Raw genomic sequence first — 18,798 nt, 5'->3', positions numbered from 1 at the left:
GGAGTAGTGAAGGCACCACGAAAAATGAGGTTCAATTACTTACCACTTTATCTCTAGTTTCAGGGTGACTCCAGAACATGAAGTCATAGAATTTCTAGAACACTTCTAGAATCTGATTTCTCTTTCCAAATTCATTTTACGAAATCAAGAAGTCAAGATGGGTGTCGAACACTCAAAACACGAAAATTCAACTCGACCTCCACCTTATACAACAACCTCCAGATCCACACTTCCAGCAGCGAAGTTACGACAATATCCAGAGATTCGAGCGACCGACGTCCCGGATTGGAAATGGAACAACACCCAGTGCCAAGAATGGCTAACAATTGCGATCATGGAATTTTGCGGCAGAAATGAACAAGTGGCACAACGCAAGGCACGAGAATTTCTGAGGGGAGGTTTCGCGCCAATGCTCTATGCTGCATCGTACAGAGTGTGGCAGTCATATCTCGGACGTCAAGATGCGCCGGCTATCTACTCATATTTGATGGCGCATAAATCTGCAGCGGTGCCATCTGGGACATATTTGACGACATATGCGATACCGACAAAGGATGGCTATTATTCGTGAAATACACTATAGAGATACGGAACATGTTTGAGAGTCAAAAAAGACGTTATCATAGAACTTTCTTGAATACAATCTAGACAGTATCTAGCAAACTGCTTGAAATTGAGCATCGGATATCTTTCAAACGAGTGAGAAGCACCAAAAAAGGTGTGCCGGGTCTCCCAAGCCATGTTGTGCATCTGGGAATCAACGCATGCCAAAAGTATTCTAGCCCAACCACTTCTTGGATGATTCTTCAAACTTCTGAGGAACTTCACCTTCCAACCATGCAAATCAATCAGACTGTGTATTTGTGGAGTGACATAGTAGTTGCTGGTCACTTTCACTTAATCCGGCTGGCTCTCGGATGCTGAAAGGGATCGCATGTCCTCCAATCTTGTTCACACCGCCATACAGTATAATGATGTGATGTGATGTGCCAGCGTGTAGCAGAAACACGGAATTCGAACCTGTCGGAGACTATTCGGACACAAAAGGGGTCGAATATTGAGGTCAACATTTCGGGTTGGGGATACTCCGTCGCGGCTCAAGTTTGTGCATGCATAACTCATGCATAAGATCCCGGGATTTTGAACTTTGCGGGGCTGAAAGCTTGGGGCGTTGATAGTCAGGAACACTGAATGCAGGCGCTGATTAAGATTATGAATCTGGACATGTTTATTAGGAAGCATCGCTGCCTGCCTTTCATTATATATCAAACTTACTCTACTCCTCATACATTCTTCTCAAAGCAAGCTAACCTTACACTTCATCTTCAACTAACAACCTTTACTAGCCTCAATTCTCATTTGACCACCTCCCATCTTGACCCACTTTCAGAGAATCATGTCTTCTGAGATAAAGCCAATCACGGTCTGGGGGAAGGGCGGACCCAATCCACCAAAAGTTGCAATCCTCTTGGGTGAGCTCGGCCTGCCAGTTGAATTCATTATAGTCCCGCTCTCGAAAGTCAAGGAGCCGGAATTTCTCGCCATCAACCCCAACGGACGTATTCCAGCCATCCATGACCCAAACACAGATCTTACGCTTTGGGAATCTGGTGCAATCATTGAGTAAGTGACCATCCACTCTCAGACATTTCACTTTGGACATACTTGTATTCACCCACTTCCTTCCACGAAGCAATGCAAGGGCAGGAGGTCTCATTTCATGTACCCAGAGAAGTAGTAACTAAAAGTTCGACTCAGGTATCTCATTGAGCGCTACGACACAGAGCACAAATTCTCGTTCCCTGCGGGAACACCAGAAGCGTACCATGCAAAGCAGTGGCTCTTCTTCGCGGCATCTGGACAAGGTCCGTATTACGGCCAACTTGGTTGGTTCAAACTTTATCACGAGGAGAAGATCCCAAGCGCCATTGAGCGTTATGTCAAAGAGGTCAACCGGGTTACTGGTGTGTTGGATGGGCATCTGGCAAAGCAGAAAGTAGGACCTGACAGTGACGGACCTTGGCTTGTTGGTGACAAGTACTCCTTTGCGGATATGGTCTTTGTTTCTTGGCAGAAAATCATCAGTCTCGTGACTACTAAGGAGGAGTACAGTTTGGATGCCTACCCGCACGTGAAGGAGTGGCATGGGAAGATGATGGAACGCGGGCCTGTGAAGGAAGCCATGGCAGCTGGAAAACCTGCGCAGTAGGCCTGCAAACGGACTCAAATCCATGGCAGCGGGGATGGGATCAGGTTATGTTTGATATGGGGGACATTTGTGAGCTCTCTGCGCTGTTACTTGAATTTCACTTGATGACAATGGTCAATCCGGGTATAGAAAGCTCCAATAAATACACCTTGTCCCTCATTGTTCATCTTCGAGGTGAACAGCGGTGACGGAAGACTAATGAATTTGTTAAGTCACTTTTCTGCTTAGAAATATATCAAGCAGTACCTGTTTCTTGCATATCTTGCATTGGCTCTGCCAGTGCTGGCATTTGCTGGCCACTGGGTTCCAGTAAGGTGTGCGTAATGCATTACAGTTCTTAGACTGATGCTACTCTAGTCTCGGCATCTTTTGCTTGCTTGATGTGAAGTTGTTACAACTAGACTCGATCCTTGGGAGCCAAAGCGAAAGTCTGTAAATCGACGAACACAGACCAACAAGGCACGAACTTAAGAATACAAGGAAGACAGCATTGTTGTAGCGAATGTTCAAAAGGTTAATCGCCAAGACAAAACTTCCAGTACGAGTATCACTTGAAGGGAAAAGAGAATCGTCCATTTTGAGGTCAGATTCGCAGTGTGGATCCAACACGAACATTGAAACTTAGGCATGATCAAGACGAAAAGACAGCTTCAACGTAAGACATGCTAGTCAGGTACGAAGGTGGTCGCGATGATGTTGTTGTGACGAGGAGGGGTCGCTTCCAGGATCTGCGGAGATTATTCTCACCGCTTGACCAACAACTCCACATCCTTATTCTTCGTGCAATCTTCACAACAATGCCTCCTAGATAGCGACGTGTGGAAGCAAGAAACGTCCTTCGAAGCGGCTGACAGCTACAAACCCATATTCGTCAATGTCTGCAGGCCTTCCACTTCGAAGCACCACACAGTCTGCAATCGACGCCCGAACCTTGATCTCTCCGAGCCTTCAAATTTCAACGCATATTGCGCGTGTAGCGCAGATAGCGCAGACAGCGGTAGTCAGGCTTGAATCCCGAAAGCTTTCGCTAATGAGGTAGGATGCCGTCAACCTGAAATCTACGATCCTCAGCAACGCCCAGGCCGATGCCATAGCAAGGCTTTCAACACGCCAATCTCGACGATAGAGGAGACCAGACATATGGTTGATTGATACGGAAGTGAAGGAGTTGACGACACTGAGTACCCTCCAACCGCGTAGCATAGGTTTCAACAACGATTCTCAGCATCACGGTCGATATGCTGGAGACGCTGAAGATGCTAGACACTCTACATATGCTCAGGAATAGCGGAGTGTCTCCAACGAAGAGTGCAACTTCTCCAGTCGAGAGTAAAGCCTCTCCCAACTGCAGTGGCAACCGACTCGGAATATTATATACGGCCGCTGATAGAGATATCTGCAGAACTTAGGTGGAGAGCTGTTTGGAGAGGAGATGAGGCATGCTACAATTGAGTAGGGATCAGGCCGTCATGAAGGTCTTGAACAAAAAAACTCGAGGAATTGAGTATAAAGAACCTGAATTCCTGGCAAAGGATACCTCTTCCACCTTGCGAAGCTATAACAAGAAATCCTTATTGCGGAGGCAGGGACTCATCTGGATGAACCATTCAACGGAGACAGATGCTCCTTTGATATCTTTCACGAATGGTCACCTATGGGAGCTAACCTTGTGCGAAAGGCTGCTCTTACTCCACTCGAGGAGGAGGATACCTGTGAAAACCACTCGAGAATCATGAGGATCATACCCCTAGCAGCATTATCCACGATTTCGATTCAACTATCCGTCGTCGCGGAATGTGGCCGTTTACAACTTATTAGCACGCCTCAACTGCCGTATATTGGAGCACTAAATATCGGGTACCACAACCCAGACTTTGAAGACTCACAGTCTTCTCCGAGATGGAATATTCGATATCACAACCAGTGTCTTACACGTGGTAGGTACGGGGTATTACAACAGGTGAGTCATGTCTCGCGTGAAATTAGAACCAGGTCCGAAGTCTCAGCTAGCTCTTATACGATGTTCAACATCTCAGACTGTGGCTGTTCAGCTGAGCGACGCATGTGAATCGATGTATGGAACGCATATTGTATCCTCAACATTTCTCCATTTTGTTTCATTCTACGACGTGCTAAAGCTTGTCTCTGAAGCAGGAGCTGCTGCTTCTCCTGCAAGTCATAAATTTGTGCTTAAGCTGGAACCAGTGTCGAAGTCTTGATCGCGTTCGTTGTTATTTGAAGCTGGCCTAAAGTCTTCGACCAGCGTTAAGATTTTCTTAGTCATGTTGGGCTCTCAATGGGTTGACATCCACGTTCGCTTTACTGGTTGAGCCCCCACGAACTCCTGCACAGCATGGAGGTCCTCCCCATGCAGATAGTGGACATCATTGTACATTAGGGAAGAGTTTCTCCCACAGTGTCCGTGTTTTTCACCCGATTTGGCTTTTTATGCAAGGCAATCACATTGTCCAGCCTCCGAGATTTTCTCGAATAATCAACAGTGGGGTAGAAGATGCACGAAGGGTCTCTGCTCCATGTCTTACCAAAGTGCGTGTCAAAGAAAACATGATTTCCTATTTCGTGCACGGCACACCCAGACAGTGTTGATGTTGGCGTTTTCAGGGTGGCGAGGATATCTTGCTCCATGGGTTGCATCTCAACAAGAATCTTCCAGACCCTTACCAATCTCAGACTCAAAGAAGATGAGAACCGTGCATCGGAATGGAAAGGAAGGGCAGAGGTACGGGTATGCAACGTTCGTATTAGCTTCTAATCATCCTGAATTTTGTCTGAGAGCTCAGAAGTCAGAATTCGGCAGATGAAAGTTGAGAATGGAGGCGAAGACAATCAGCGATGCAACAGTCGGCACTTCTGAGATTTCTCTGCAATAGTACCCACACAGATGATTGATTTGGCATGAGTCTTAAATAACAGATGACTTCAATCTACTCCTTCCAGACATGCAGCCGGCCTCTGTCAAAAATTGTGAAGAGATTTTTCATCACGTGAATCTCTTATAACATCATGCACAACCTCGAGTCCTGCAAGACAACTTTTGACTCGATGGCTAGAACCTTCCCTCGCAGAACCTCCCCGCGGCACAGTCTTTCCAGGATTACAGCAGTAGCTCATTTCGCCTGCTTTTACACTCTTCTCTCTCACAGGTCGAAAAGGCGAAGACGCTTCACGTCACACCACCAACAAAATGCACCTCGGCCTTTTCCACTTTACTTTTACTGTTGAGGACGTTTCTCTTCCACATGGAATCTGCCTCGCTCAGAGTGATCCCACCCTTCAATCAACACCCATTCTCGGCGTGCGTCTCGGTGACACTGCATGGCAAAATCATCTAGGCGTCAATAATTCAGTACTCGAGTACTGTACCACGAGTCAGAATTTACCCATTCCGCCCTCTACTCTACGGAATCTGCCTTTTTCTCCCCGACAGACATTCCATCCCGCCGAATCCAAATCAATACTACCGTCATCCTCTATCGCAAACCGTCCGAAGTTCCCACGGTCGGAACCAGAGTTGGCAGGATGTGTGTCGCTCTATCGATTAGTTATCGATAAGTGGATAAGGTAGGGCGCATTGCTGCTCTCGATTGGCGTTCACGGGAGAGCGATCCCGCCCCAACGGCTTGGATGCTGGGATTCGTGTGCCTGACGGCCTCCTGCTTCATGCGGCTAAGCGCCGGGTAAAGAGGAAAATACCTGGCCTGGCTGGGCTAGCGATGGGATCATGAATGAACGGCGCAACGCAAACTATCTTATGGAATTATTGAAAGGGAAGGGGAAGCAAAAGGGACACGATAATGGCAATAATGGGCAATTAACGAAAATGGCAGAATGCGACGAGAGGGACGATGACCAACCAACTACGTACTGTACTTCACTGTACTCGCAAGAATGCCTGCCTGCTGTCGGAAGTCAGCGACCATTCGGTGCTTATCCTGTGATTGTTGTGCCTCTGGCCCTGTCTGTGCCTGGCACGGGCTGACGATCAAGAAATCGGTTCCTGAAGCCAATGCAAGGGCCTCACCGCACAGCACAGCACAACACAGCACAGCACAGCGACAGCCCTCACGCCGATTCGATGTCCGGGTCGCTTGCAGAAGCAATTTTTGGGTTCTAAGAAGACAGTATGCGCGATTTTTTCCCATTCGCAGTGCTATTAACATGTCATCACACAGCAGCCTGCAGTTTGCGAAATCCAGTGGGCACAGCATGCTGACAGGACATGCGCTGAAGTAAAAACAGCTTCCTGGCTTGGCTTGATTTGGGGCTTGCGAGGTCCTTTCACCTAGGCATTTTTGGCTTCCACAGCACTGACAAAGCCTGAAGTGAGAGGAAGGTTACACTGCGCACTGTGCGACCGAGCACAATTTGGTCATTCTGAATGGACTCAGTCCCCGTCATCGTCCTCTGGACCGGCAAACCCATGCGCTGTATGCTCTCTTGCCGTCCTCCTACCCCGAGAAAGTTGGACAGACAGCAGAACCAAAGAGACGTTCAACCGGGCGGCCAGAAAACCTTGGAAGCTGCCCCGGAGGAAGTCGAGTCGAGTCAAAAGTGGATTCTGTTGCGAGGCAAAACCAAGAATTCAAGATTTTTTCTCGGAGGAAAAGTCTTTGCTGGCAAAACTCTCGCTGACTGCTGCTGTTCGACTGCAAGCCCTCCAAGACGTGATATCCCTCGTGATTTGACGACCCGAATTATGAACCTTGCACAAGTATCCCGATCGGGACGCTTGGCTGGTTTTAATGCAGGCCCATTGTTGTTCACTGTGCAGACCTCGGCCTTGCAGCACAAACTATCGATTATGCATTTTTCTTTCGTTCGAATCGAGGGATTTCGAAGAGTAATAATTGATTTTCGACTGAGGTCCACCAGAAGCGGACCATCAACGGTTTTCTCTTGGCTCTCATCGCGTGCAGCCGGATAGAAGGTTGCGATAAGGCACGGCAAGGAAGATTGGGGGCCCGGAGAAATAGATTGTGGGAGACATTTCCGTGCTGCTGTCACTTTTCGTCGTGTCCCTGTCGTGCTCATGTTCCCCTGCACTGCACTCTTCCAGCTGGGTCCTGGCAACAATGTTTCAAGAGCTCACGCTGGGAGGTTTCACGAGGGAGCTTTGAACCTGAACTTTGGAAGAAGGTCGACAAAGCAACAATAACAATTGCTGCTGCTCAGCCTCCGCATTCTCCCTCAACAACGACAACACATCCTGCAGCCATCTCACCCGAATTGCGTGATGATGGAGACCTTCTCCTCACTGTCTCTGACCGTCAGCAGATGGGAGATCCCCAATCGCATCGCATCGCATCGCATCTTCCGCTGTCGCGCTCCCGTCAGCCATGTGCGGGATGCATCGATTGGGCCAGTGCTGATGCCGATCTCCACACCCCCCTCAGCACATTTTTCAGGTCAAGCTCCAGGCACAAATGCCCTATGAACACATGGCGGGCCGCTAGAGAGCGGCGCTGATTCAGGTACCAACGGTCTCACACCCAATCACCGCGTGAGCGCATTCCAAAGTGGAACACTGGTCAGAGCTAAAAAGGAATCCACAGCAAAGGGCTAGACAAGCCTTTGTAAATCTCTGTCCCTGCCCAGTTTCCACTTCGAGTCAAGTCGCGAATCGTGATCCATCCAACCCCTCGCTCTCTTCTCTTAGACCTGCCCCCCCCACTGCATCCGTCGTCCGTCGAAGTAAAAAAAGTGTCCCCCTTGTCTGCTAGTCGAGTCCCCCCCTCCCCCCGTCGGACTGGGTCCACCCTAGTATTGCATGCGTGGCCATCCTCGCCAGGATTCAGGAACCACCCGCCAATCCCTTCCTGGTTAGCCATAGCCTGAAAAGAGAAAAGCAACGAACGCTGGAAGAAAAGATCTCGACCGTCTGGACCATGTCAATCCCTCGTCCGGTCGAGCGCCATCGCGGTCCACACTCCATTGGCAATGCCCCCCCCCCCCATCGCTCCACCACACCATGAAAACGCTGACCCGGGCTCCACTCCCCGCCCAGTGCAGGCAATGTCGATGCAGCCCTTTGGACTTGCAAACCCACCGAGGAAGTTCGAGCCTTTGCGGCGTGCCATGGCGGCCTCCATCTCTCCCCCATCTGAAATCTTATATCAAGCCCGGCTGACCGCCATCCTTCGAAATTCCTTTTCTCTCTCACACACACAATCCTTTTTTGCATCCGTGGCTTTGATTTGCACGTTCGGAACCCGTTCGACCTTCCCTCCTTTACGATCTGTGATCGCTACTTACTATCCTTAAGCTTAGCACTCCTTCTCCAGAAGAATCAGCTAGCCTCCTGTCCGCGACAGTCTTGTCTCTACGACACTTCAGAACATTCCCAGCCTCGCAACATCTCACCAGTCTCGACGACTTCAGATATACAATCACGATCAAGTACTCTTTGCATTCACAACACACAGCTCAGTCAGATCGACCAACTTGATAGAACAACATCACTCACGTTCTCTCATCCCACCAATCCTTCACAACAATAACAGCAATCTTTATATATAAAGAAATCAACCAGCCTACCAACCAATAACCTTCACCATGCAATTCCTCAGCACTGTCTTCGCCGCAGCCGCCGCGCTTGCAACCGTCGCCTCAGCTGGCACAGTCCACTTCGTCAACCAAGACAGCACTCAACGTACCATTGTCTTCACCCAGAACGAGGGTCTCGAGTCCATCCCCGAGCTCGTCATCTCCGGTCTCACCACCGCCAACCAGACCTTCCCAACCGGCTGGATTGGCAACTGGTACTCTGTCTCTGAGGGTGCCACCAACACCCCCGGCATGCTCGGCGAGGTCCGCTTCGACGGCTACGCGGGGGCCACCTACTTCGACGTCTCTGCTATCGTCAACCCAGAAGACACTAATGGCGTCAAGGAGATCTTCCCACTCGGCAGCAACACGCCCGTCTCCGGGTGCCAAAAATGGCCTTGCACCAACGCCTACAACAAGTGGGATGATGTCGCGACCCTCAGCACCGACGGCGACGAGCTTGTCTGCCTCCTCGGGACGGCTAGCTCGACCCGTCGTCGAGGCGCCAATGCCATGAGCCGTGACTATGTCACCTCATAAAGCCGCCCACCCCCCTCCTTTTTCGTCACTATTTGAGTATCTCTCAACATCTTCCTAGAGAGGTTGAGGGATACGGGAGTTTAAGGATTGGAGAACAGAAAAGAAATGGAAAAGAACTTGAGATGAGAACGCGTCTGCGCCGCTTGTCGTGCTGCGATGGGTTCAACGACCTTTATGATGGACTTTAAAGATAAAGAAAGGATGGGCGCCAAGTTGGGAAAATCTCTTTTTGGAAATACCCCGATGATAGGAAAGGAAAGGAACGCAAAGGATAGGAACAGGAGTTTCGGCTCCGATTACACTCGTTTTTATATGTACATGCCGCACCCTTCGATTCTACCGTATATATTAGGGGACCTTTTTTGGACCTTTTGGAGAGGTTTTATAGATATGGAAATGACTTCTAAAACTTACCTCTACCTCTTCTTCCTGTTGTTGCCTCCCTGCTGTTCATTAAGTGTTTACCATCGTCGTCGTCGTCGATGCGCCAAGAAACGTGTTTTGTTTCGTTTCGCAGATCTTTTCGCGACCCCCTGGCAAAAACTCAAAAACCACACGCCAACGAACCGCGACTTGGTGTATCCCTGGCCCATGAGTAGTCTTCGTAAACGCCAACGTAGACGCCGCGTTTCATGTCGAGAAGCTTTTCGTGTTGGCCAGTCGGGGTTCGTTCCTTTAAGAGAGGGGCGGGATGGTGAGGTGATGGTTCGTTGGGAGGGAAGGGAGGGAGGAAAGCTTGTTTTTGTGGGTGAGAAAAGGGGTTGGAATTGAAGAGGGGTGAGTGTCACGTGAATCATGAGGTGTCGAGAGAGCTGGGGATTGTGGGGAATTATGGAGGGAGAAGTGATCTTTGAACTTGGGGTTTGAGAGACGAATGCCCAGATGAATTTGTGAAAAGACTGAAAAATTACTCTCTCAGAAGTTGTGATTCGGATTGGGACAACGCGGCCGTTTGGAAGAACATCTCGAAGTTGGTAACGGAATCCAGATCTAGGAGGATCGAATGGTTGAGTGGTCACAGAATCTAGAGAACCAGAGCTTCTGTATATTTGAAGACGGCTCTTGGGCGTGAGTTGGATGTCTAAACCTCACCTGGGCAATCGACTTGAGAGCATCACGTGCTAGTCTTCAAGATGAGTACCTAAGTAGGTACTATCTCTCTTTCTGAATGAGAAGTAGTTTCCATTTACTTAGTCTGATAGCCAATACCCATAGAGCTGCTACTCTCTACTGCTTGCATTGCTGTATCTTCCTTTCATGCTCAGCTACCTCTCATGCTTGTTGCTTTGTAAGCTCTCGGCGATCACGTTTCTTGGCTTCGGGACTTGGAGTTGCTTACAAAAGCGTAAGTGTCAGCCTCTTCAATCCAATTGATGGTTGGCCAGAGAGTGAATAAACAATTTTTTGGTGCGTTTTGTAAGCATATGTGACTTTCCGTCATCATACCAGCAAGTGCTTGCTTCGTCGGGGCTACTGTACATAGCGGTTGACAAGAAGAGCCTTCCTCTGACCTCAATTGCGAGATCCATCAGCCGTACAGAACATTCTTAGGGTTCAAAATAGTACCCACGTTCATTGTTTCCCTTCTGGCCAAGTGCACAAGCCAAGTTGCACTTTAATATATCTTCTCATCCCAAGCGCACTTAGCTGACAAATCGAGCATAGGAGATATCAACAATGGCAATGTTCGTAATTCTCTGTAACTACATACCACCATACTGATAGCCCAAGTGAACAAATACCGGATGCCGATCCATTCGTTCCCCCGGGACAAATATTGCAGTTCATAACGCAGACAGGCAGCAAGGCGACCGATCGATCAGTGTTGAGGAAAGTTCGACAGCATGCGAGAAGCTATGTCTCGAAATCCAAAGGAGCAGAGAAACGCGCTCCGTTGTTGAAATTTAATCTCGTTGTCCCGGAATCGTTTGGCTCTTCCTCGTCAAGTGGATGTTCGACTCCTGATTCTTCGAGTGCCTGTTCGAAGGGTATTGAAGGAGCGAACTTTCTTGATCAGTCTGAGAACCTTGAAGTCCCAGTATCATCTCGATTTCCATATGAGACAAGTGGTAGAGCAGATGTCATCGATTATGAACAGAGTCAATGTTCGTCAAGTTTAAGCTCACCATATCATCATGTGCCCCAGACAGATATTGAATGTCAACAAACAAGTGACCCTCAAGTCAAAGCAAAGGCCAGGATCCAGAGGACGAGGATACGGACAGGTTGCCGGACTTGCAAGTAAGTTTCCCACGTCAAACATTGGCAAATGAAATCAAACTTTACCTCATTCGAGAATGTCTCGGCAATGACATACTGACTCATACAGAGCTCGACGTCTGAAATGCGACGAAGCAAAACCAGCTTGCAGATACTGTCTTGACGCTTCTAAAGAGTGTCCAGGTTACTCGAAGACTCTTGTACCACCTTCATCAACGCGAGCACTTGCACTGAAGAAGAGTACCTCTGATATAGTCTCATACCAACCTTCCAGTAGCCTGCCATTCGAAAATAACACTGAAGCTCTTTACTTCAAGGTCTTTCGAGAGGAAACTGCAGTCGAATTGTCTGGTGTTTTTGCATCCTCTTTCTGGAATCAAGTACTGCTTCAAGAAGCACATCACCGGCCGTTCGTTCGTCAAGCTCTCGTTGCAATTGCCGCCCTCAACAAATCCGTCAAGACCTCTCAACTTGCCAAATTGCACCCCGGTTCAAAAGCAACATCCCATAAGCAACGCGAATATGCGCTGAGCCTCTACGGAAAGTCGCTTCGCGGCATGCAACTAATACCTCAAAGCGAAAGTCGACATGTCAGAGAATTGGTAATCGCGATCCTCCTGGTATTTGTTTTTGAGACCATCCATCAACAACCCGACATAGCATTCTCCCACGCCCTGATTGGTGACCGTCTCATGTGTCACTTTGTCGAAACAACGCCACATCCCGTCCCTCAGAATGATGGTATATCATCACCCGCAACACACATCATTGAATCCGAGCTCTTGATGACATTTTGTCGTTTCGATACCCAAATGATCACTTTCGTAGATGTTAGAAGTCAGTATGTACACAACATGGGCAAAAGATTGAGCCGAAGTACAGTCAAGGAGATGCCAGCGAGCTTTGGAAGCTTGAGAGAGGCGACTCTATATTGGGAAGTCGTGATGAGGAGGACGGGCCATTTCATACACTCGACCTCGGCCATCAACGGCTCTGCCGTCTTTGCGCGAGAATTCTCTCACTCCTTCCCTGGGAAGACGTTGGAGATTAATGCTCAAACCTCGATATATGGCTCGCCCTACATTGTCCCAGACTCCCTTCGATTAGAACAATTGAGATTTGTTTCCGATATCGACCGATGGACGGCTGCCTTTGACCCGCTATCGCAACGTCTCCAACAGAACCCAGAAGACATCCAAACAACAACAGCGATAACGATTCTCCGCCTCTACTCACTCACCCTCAAGATCATCGTCATAGGCACAACTTTCACAGAAGAAACCAAATACGATCAATTCCTCCCCCAATTCCGTGAGATGGTATCCTTGAGTCGGATTATCTCTCGAAATCTCCTCGAAATCACACACCAGCAACCAGCGTACCATTTTCACTTGAGCATCGTGCCTCCACTTTTCACGCTCTTGCTGAGATGTAGAGACAAGACGCTGCGAAGAGAAGCGGTAGATATACTGAGAACCTCTCGGTATGATGGACCGTGGGATCGGTTTATGATTGCAGCTGTTGGGAAGTGGATTATGGAGGTTGAGGAGGAGGGGGAGAGAGATGGGGTGATTCCTGAGGAGTCTAGGGTGAGGCTTTCGAGGATGTCGATGAGTATGGAGGGTAGAGGTGTTGTGATTCAGTGTGTGAGGAGGGGTAGAGATGATCAGTTGGGTGGGGAGCTGGGACTTGAATGGGTGGAGACTAAGTTGAGTGGACCGTGGGTATGAATGACCACCGTGAGATGGTTTAAGGTTCATGAAAGATCCTTCGACAAAAAGAAAGGAAAGAAAAGAAACAGGGAGTGGCTACCTGGCAAGATATTTGTCACGGGCAGTGATGAGAGGAAAGTTGATTTTCCCATCACGACCCTTCATCTCGGTATCATGTATCCCTACTTTGAGTGCTGCGAAATGCAATTTATGGCAGGAAAGATCAACAGAGTACGCGACCTATATGTGATGGACAGCACAAGCACCAACACAGAGAGCCGTTCCTTCCCGAGAGCAAGTTTATATGAAAATCGCCAGATCCTCAGCAAATACCACGCAAAAGAAGAAGAAGAGGACAATGCACCGATTCTACCAAAACATTCAGCTACATTCCAAACATCTCAGATTTACCATCGCTATCAAACGCCACTCGACGTTGTGTAGCTCCTAGAACACCGCCCAGGCCGACATCAAGACTCATTCAAGCAAACTGATCCATGCCAAACTTCCCTACCAAAGCCATCGTCAACTTATTCTCCTTCAAAATCTCCTCCTTCCTGGTCACCAACTCCTCCACACTCCAATTAGCACTAATATATCTACCTCTCAAGAACTCCGCCTCCTCACTCGCCAACCAAACAACCACACCACCAACCAATTCTGGCGTATCAAGCGCAAACCTCTTGAATGGCTCAATCGTCATATCAGTAGGCAAAATTCCGGGATGAACCGAGACTGCATTCACGTTCGGGTTCTCAGCCGAGATATAGGCGATTAGTTGGAGCGAGGTGAGCTTCGATATGGAGTAGGCGGAGAGATTCGGGAAGACGGTGTGGGCAGCGCCCGTGGTGAGGTTGATGACCGTGCCCTTTTTGTCTCCGAGAAGCTTCAAGAAGCCCTGGGTTATGAGAAATGTGCCGCGGCCATTGACTTCCTGGATTCTGTATTAGAAATAAATTTTGTGAGGGGGAAGGGAAGAACTTACGAAGTCGTACCACCACTTTCCTGAGTCCGCATCCTTGACCGAGGTAGCATCGGTAAGGGTACCCGCGTTATTGACTAGCACGTCGGCGTGGTCGAACTTGGTCTTTACTTTCTCCCACATTGCTGCGATGGAGTCGGGGTTGGTGAGATCCGTGGGTACGGGGAGGACCTCGATGTTCGGGTTGATAGCATTGATCTCTTTGGCGACTGATTGAAGAGATTCCGCTGTCCTTGCTACTAGGACGATGCCCTTGGGATTTGCTTTGGCAAAGATCGAATGAAGCTTACAAGTCTCCCAAGACCTTTGCTGGCTCCGGTGATAACAATGACTTTGCCATCCTGTTTGTTGAGAGGAGATGATGGATCAATAGCTGGATAGACATCTCGGTATGTCTGCTTGGTGAAAGCTTGAGAGGTGACAAAGTAGTCTACGGGAAGATTCTCCATGTCGAATTTCCTTTTGTGAAGCTCTTGGGATAGGATAAGTGCTTTGAATTGATGATTTTGCAAGGCAGATGACTGATTAAAGGCAGGAGCTTGAAATAAAGAACAGAGCTTCCTAATAAGCAGGGAAGGCAATACTTATATACTTCTCTTCTGCTCATGCCAGGGTATCTAGATAGAATCACTCGAAGCGAACAGCGTTTGAAATCAAATTCGATTGTCTATGTAAGCTGAAGTCATCAGTACGATACGAATCATGAACACCGTCATTGAGTTCAGCAGTCGTAGCCTCAATGGGAAAGCAACACTTATCTTGCATTCTCTAGGCGATACTGCTTTATAAGCTCAGAAAAATACAGATAATGATAATTGAACTCAATGATGTCGTTTGTCACTTGATGAACTTGACACGAAATGGGCCATGCGGGCGTTCTTTACGATTTCTTAGAAAAAAGAAGTACTGTACGCTGACTAAAGTGGCCATATCCTTTCTCGGTTACTGCATAATACTCGATTAGGAAAATGTCAGGTAGACTTGCATGGAGGTTTGCTAAGAAGAGCAAAGGTACTGACAAAGAATTCTCGTCATTACTCCAGATCATTGTAGATCGGTTTCGATCTTCCACTTGGGATGTCTGGGCCTGAAACTCTACCTCATTCCCTCGAAGTGTTCGGGTAAGCTCTGCCTTTTGAAGATCTGAATGCCGCACCCAAGTCGCATTATTTCGATCGGTAAAGTTGGAAGTTAAGCCTTCTGTTACAAGTGGAGCGCACTCGAGTACATACCTCCACTGTAACCTCTCATGGGCTGGGTTGTTTAGTCCAAAGTCATCGTTACTGTCGAGGTAACCACTATCTATTCGTAGTCCCGTTTCATTGTTTCGACAGACGGCGCCGGGACCCGGGAATGGGCAAGTGGAATTCGTTTGCGTGGTCTTGCTTTTGAGGTTTTTAACAACGAATTTGTCGCAATCTAGCAATGAGGAACTTGTCGCCGAATAGCACTGTTGCGCGTAATTTTGTGCGTCCATTAATCTCTTTCCCATCGCCGAATAATAGAGTCCCTCACCAGCAACTGTGAGATTCGTTCCGTAGTACGGAATGCTACACTGATCGCCTTTGAGTAAGACCACATCACCGCGAGAGGTCGATATTTGTGATGATAAGCCACCAGCTACAATGAATGCTGAGATACAACATATAGCAAATAGTGCACTTGGGAGGAGACGAGAAAGGCGCCTTTTGGTTTTGATCGGTGGTTGTTGAGAGGACCTCCGCCATGCCAAGAAGAGATTGAAGAGTGAAAATAATCCGGACTCCGGAGATGAGGAATTGCGTAGGATAATCTGTCGTTGATGATGAAGAGCATCGCGAGAATGTGCAGTAGAATAGCAGCGATGGAAGATGAGGCAGAAAATTCGCCAAAAGCGAGAAGCGACATAGGGGATGAGAAAAGCAGTGAAAGCAATCAAGAGATCTCCAAATTTCCGAGTGGTTGTGAGGGTCGCACCCACTATACATTATTAGCTATTTCTTGTTGGCGAAACAAAGCTCATCTCATGAACAAGGGTTTGAACAAATCAAGTTGAATAAAGAGAGACAATATACAAGTACTTACTAACTGGCCCGTAAGACCAATCGGTCCAAACTCCAAGATAAATTGTGCCGTTGTTCATCGTGTCGCCGAAATATTTTAGGGGGGTAGAACGGGGGGTAGAACGGCTTCGCAGGTATGTAGTTCAACAGTATTGGAAAGGTCAAGAGCGATGTGTGCTGGCCCTCAGGAAAAGCACTACCGCAGTATATATATATACAGGATTCGATTCTCTCTCGAGGAGGCCGGGGACAGCAGCATTGGCTCCCACTTCCTTTTGAAGCCTCGTTGTTACACAACAAACTTCTTATCCACGGGACAGCTATTGTGGACGTTTCTTCCTCGGAGCTTTGCAGTCAGGTAATGGGTCTTGCAAAATTTAAACAGCTGAAATGCTGTGCTATCCCGTTTGATGTTGCACATCATCCGCGTGCGGGAAAAACTTCAGGGATCAATCTTAGTCCGGGTATCGCATCCTGCGGCTAATTTGGAAGAATCTAAATGCTGTGATGAGGCGTACCGCACATCGAGACATCCGCTGGCGTACCAGAGGTGGAGAATCGTGTAGGTAACTGAAGGTTGAGCCGATCCGGACTTCAAACGCACAAGGGTACCGACAAGAATGGTAATGGTCTGCATCCTGTTGATATTCGCGTGTGATAACTGACTTAATTTTCTAAAAACTACAGGGTTGTCCTCATGCTTTATATAATGCTCGATCCCACTAGCTGATGACAGGTGTCATCAGTAGTAGAGTCGATGCATCATGCATTAGATCATACCCTTGAACTAGTACTACACTAACTAAGAGTAATGATTCTTCCATTCCTCAACATATGCTCAATCATAATAGTCTATGATGACTGCACAATGAGTGATCAACACATCCCCTTGGGTGCCATTACGATAGCACCGCAAGAAAAGAACACGGAATTCCTCGCAGATATTAAATAGCGTACATTTGCGAGTGCAGTAATCCAAAGCCAGCTGCATTTCATGAACAGTCACATTAATTGCACCTCTAGCAAAAAACCGTCAGCCATCTCGCATGAACATCTCCAGCTTTACGGGAGTGGCAGGTGTTCGAGTAGGCCAAGGACAGGGCTCCCAGTTGATGAGGAATGAACAGCTGCATACTAACCAAGGCTAAGTGAACTCGTGGAGATCTTCCTTCCGACTATTGTATTACACAGATGGTGGAAGCAATCTCCTAACAGATCATGGGGGCGAAGCCTCACGCCTTAAATGAAAATGGGCGGCGCAGCTTCGGGACGGAATAAGCGGGGTTGCGGAGGCTTAAAAAATTAAAAAATTAAAATATTCGATAATATTATAAAACGAAATTTTTTCGACTACGTTTTACGAATTTAAAGCTACGAACTACGCGAATAAATACGTTTTACCGAAAATTTTAACGAAATTTATTTATATAATATTAATTCGATTTTTTAATATATTTATGTTACGAACAGCGATTACGATAGGCCCAGCAAGCGAGCTTGCTGGAGATACTTCGGGACAAGAAGGTCCCAGGTGCACGGGATCAACGATCACGTGACGGACCGAGAGGAACGAGGTCGGTCCCTTCGGGGGAGGACCGAGCGGACCGACGAGGGCCCTCTCGGCCCTGAGCAGGAAGGTTCTATATAAGCAGATAGTTTTCCAAGTAGATAGGAGCTTCGTGCTCAACTCAAATATAGTTTCTTAACAACAAGCTATTAGTAACGAGATTGCATTTGTGACAGCACGGTTGGACTCAAGTACGTAGACGAGGAATCGATTAGGCTATCTCTTAGAATCTAAAGGTAAAGAGGAAAGAAAGGAAGGAAGCGCCGGAAGGCAGGGCATATATACAGGCGAGCGGTCACGTGAGTATTTCGTAGCGGGCACGTGACTCTATAACCGTGACATAGACGAAGTATCGATTCGGCTATTTCTTAGAATCTAAAAGTAAAGAAAAGAAAAGGAATAAAAGAAAAAAAGATTTAAATATATATATACTAAAAGAAAAGGATGTTATATAAGGAGCTAAGCCTTAATAGGCTTAAAGCTAAGGAACGCTACTATTCCCGGCCTGTGACAGCAGTGTGACGATGGTGTGAGGTGGCGACGCAACGTCGGGCTATTCATTTAGAATCTAAAGCTAAGGAGAGAAGAAAGGAGAGGAGGAGAGATCTATATACATATACATGTCAGAAGTAAGGGGATGTCAGGTGAGGAGCTAAGCCCCATTAGGCTTAAAGCTCGGGAACGCCACCATTCCCGGCCTGGCCTCTGTCACAGGCGATTAGGACAGGCGATTGGCTCAGGCGATGGGCTCAGGTGATCCGTAACAGCCGGCGCTGTGACACGGCCTAACTTTTGTCGCGGGCGATTAGGCAAGCGATTAGGTCAGGTGATAAGCGATTAGCCAGGCGATCTAAGTAGTCCGTAATAATTTAAAAATATTAAAATAATATTTTTTTTTTAAATATTTTAAAAAAATTAAATTTTTTTTTATATATTTTTAATATTATATTAAATAATATTAT

The 18,798-nt window shown here is 47.7% G+C and overlaps 9 protein-coding genes across 9 annotated transcripts; 7 read left to right on the top strand and 2 right to left on the bottom strand.

The window, feature by feature from the left end:
- The first annotated feature begins 50 nt into the window (after positions 1–50).
- LY89DRAFT_692266 (uncharacterized protein) lies at positions 51–1,011 on the top strand. Its single transcript, XM_018216502.1, has one exon. The coding sequence runs from the start codon at positions 158–160 to the stop codon at positions 569–571; it is 414 nt and encodes a 137-aa protein (XP_018060990.1). The 5' UTR covers positions 51–157; the 3' UTR covers positions 572–1,011.
- Positions 1,012–1,320: 309 nt separating this feature from the next.
- LY89DRAFT_692265 (glutathione S-transferase Ure2-like protein) lies at positions 1,321–2,278 on the top strand. Its single transcript, XM_018216501.1, has 2 exons — positions 1,321–1,623; positions 1,759–2,278. The coding sequence occupies exons 1-2, from the start codon at positions 1,397–1,399 to the stop codon at positions 2,207–2,209; spliced, it is 678 nt and encodes a 225-aa protein (XP_018060989.1). The 5' UTR covers positions 1,321–1,396; the 3' UTR covers positions 2,210–2,278.
- A 1,360-nt stretch (positions 2,279–3,638) lies between these two features.
- LY89DRAFT_401105 (uncharacterized protein) lies at positions 3,639–5,194 on the top strand. The gene is made up of 4 exons (XM_018207262.1): positions 3,639–4,169; positions 4,490–4,756; positions 4,832–4,955; positions 5,014–5,194. The coding sequence occupies exons 1-3, from the start codon at positions 3,864–3,866 to the stop codon at positions 4,913–4,915; spliced, it is 657 nt and encodes a 218-aa protein (XP_018060988.1). The 5' UTR covers positions 3,639–3,863; the 3' UTR covers positions 4,916–4,955; positions 5,014–5,194.
- Positions 5,195–6,470: 1,276 nt separating this feature from the next.
- On the top strand, positions 6,471–7,360 carry LY89DRAFT_692263 (uncharacterized protein). Its single transcript, XM_018216500.1, has one exon. It carries the CDS (start codon positions 6,609–6,611, stop codon positions 7,152–7,154), a length of 546 nt encoding a protein of 181 aa, XP_018060987.1. The 5' UTR covers positions 6,471–6,608; the 3' UTR covers positions 7,155–7,360.
- A 1,236-nt stretch (positions 7,361–8,596) lies between these two features.
- Positions 8,597–9,500, top strand: LY89DRAFT_401480 (uncharacterized protein). Its single transcript, XM_018207266.1, has one exon. The coding sequence runs from the start codon at positions 8,783–8,785 to the stop codon at positions 9,311–9,313; it is 531 nt and encodes a 176-aa protein (XP_018060986.1). The 5' UTR covers positions 8,597–8,782; the 3' UTR covers positions 9,314–9,500.
- LY89DRAFT_401351 (uncharacterized protein) lies at positions 9,380–10,282 on the top strand. Its single transcript, XM_018207265.1, has one exon. The coding sequence runs from the start codon at positions 9,470–9,472 to the stop codon at positions 10,082–10,084; it is 615 nt and encodes a 204-aa protein (XP_018060985.1). The 5' UTR covers positions 9,380–9,469; the 3' UTR covers positions 10,085–10,282.
- A 708-nt stretch (positions 10,283–10,990) lies between these two features.
- Positions 10,991–13,619, top strand: LY89DRAFT_768864 (uncharacterized protein; the record flags this gene model as incomplete). The annotated part of the gene is made up of 3 exons (XM_018221803.1): positions 10,991–10,998; positions 11,039–11,554; positions 11,643–13,619. The coding sequence occupies 3 exons, from the start codon at positions 10,991–10,993 to the stop codon at positions 13,261–13,263; spliced, it is 2,145 nt and encodes a 714-aa protein (XP_018060984.1). The 3' UTR covers positions 13,264–13,619.
- A 107-nt stretch (positions 13,620–13,726) lies between these two features.
- On the bottom strand, positions 13,727–14,676 carry LY89DRAFT_678495 (NAD(P)-binding protein; the record flags this gene model as incomplete). The annotated part of the gene is made up of 3 exons (XM_018213748.1): positions 13,727–14,179; positions 14,231–14,479; positions 14,518–14,676. 3 exons carry the CDS (start codon positions 14,674–14,676, stop codon positions 13,727–13,729), a joined length of 861 nt encoding a protein of 286 aa, XP_018060983.1.
- Positions 14,677–14,891: 215 nt separating this feature from the next.
- LY89DRAFT_400559 (uncharacterized protein) lies at positions 14,892–16,530 on the bottom strand. Its single transcript, XM_018207261.1, has 2 exons — positions 16,292–16,530; positions 14,892–16,186 (listed from the first exon to the last, which is right to left on the bottom strand). The coding sequence occupies exons 1-2, from the start codon at positions 16,347–16,349 to the stop codon at positions 15,108–15,110; spliced, it is 1,137 nt and encodes a 378-aa protein (XP_018060982.1). The 5' UTR covers positions 16,350–16,530; the 3' UTR covers positions 14,892–15,107.
- Positions 16,531–18,798: the final 2,268 nt, after the last annotated feature.

Source organism: Mollisia scopiformis, assembly GCF_001500285.1.
Source record: "Mollisia scopiformis unplaced genomic scaffold LY89scaffold_41, whole genome shotgun sequence".
Taxonomy (NCBI): Eukaryota; Fungi; Ascomycota; class Leotiomycetes; order Helotiales; family Mollisiaceae; genus Mollisia; species Mollisia scopiformis.
Note: the sequence above shows the minus strand (reverse complement) of the source record. Positions and strands in the feature narration are given on the sequence as shown.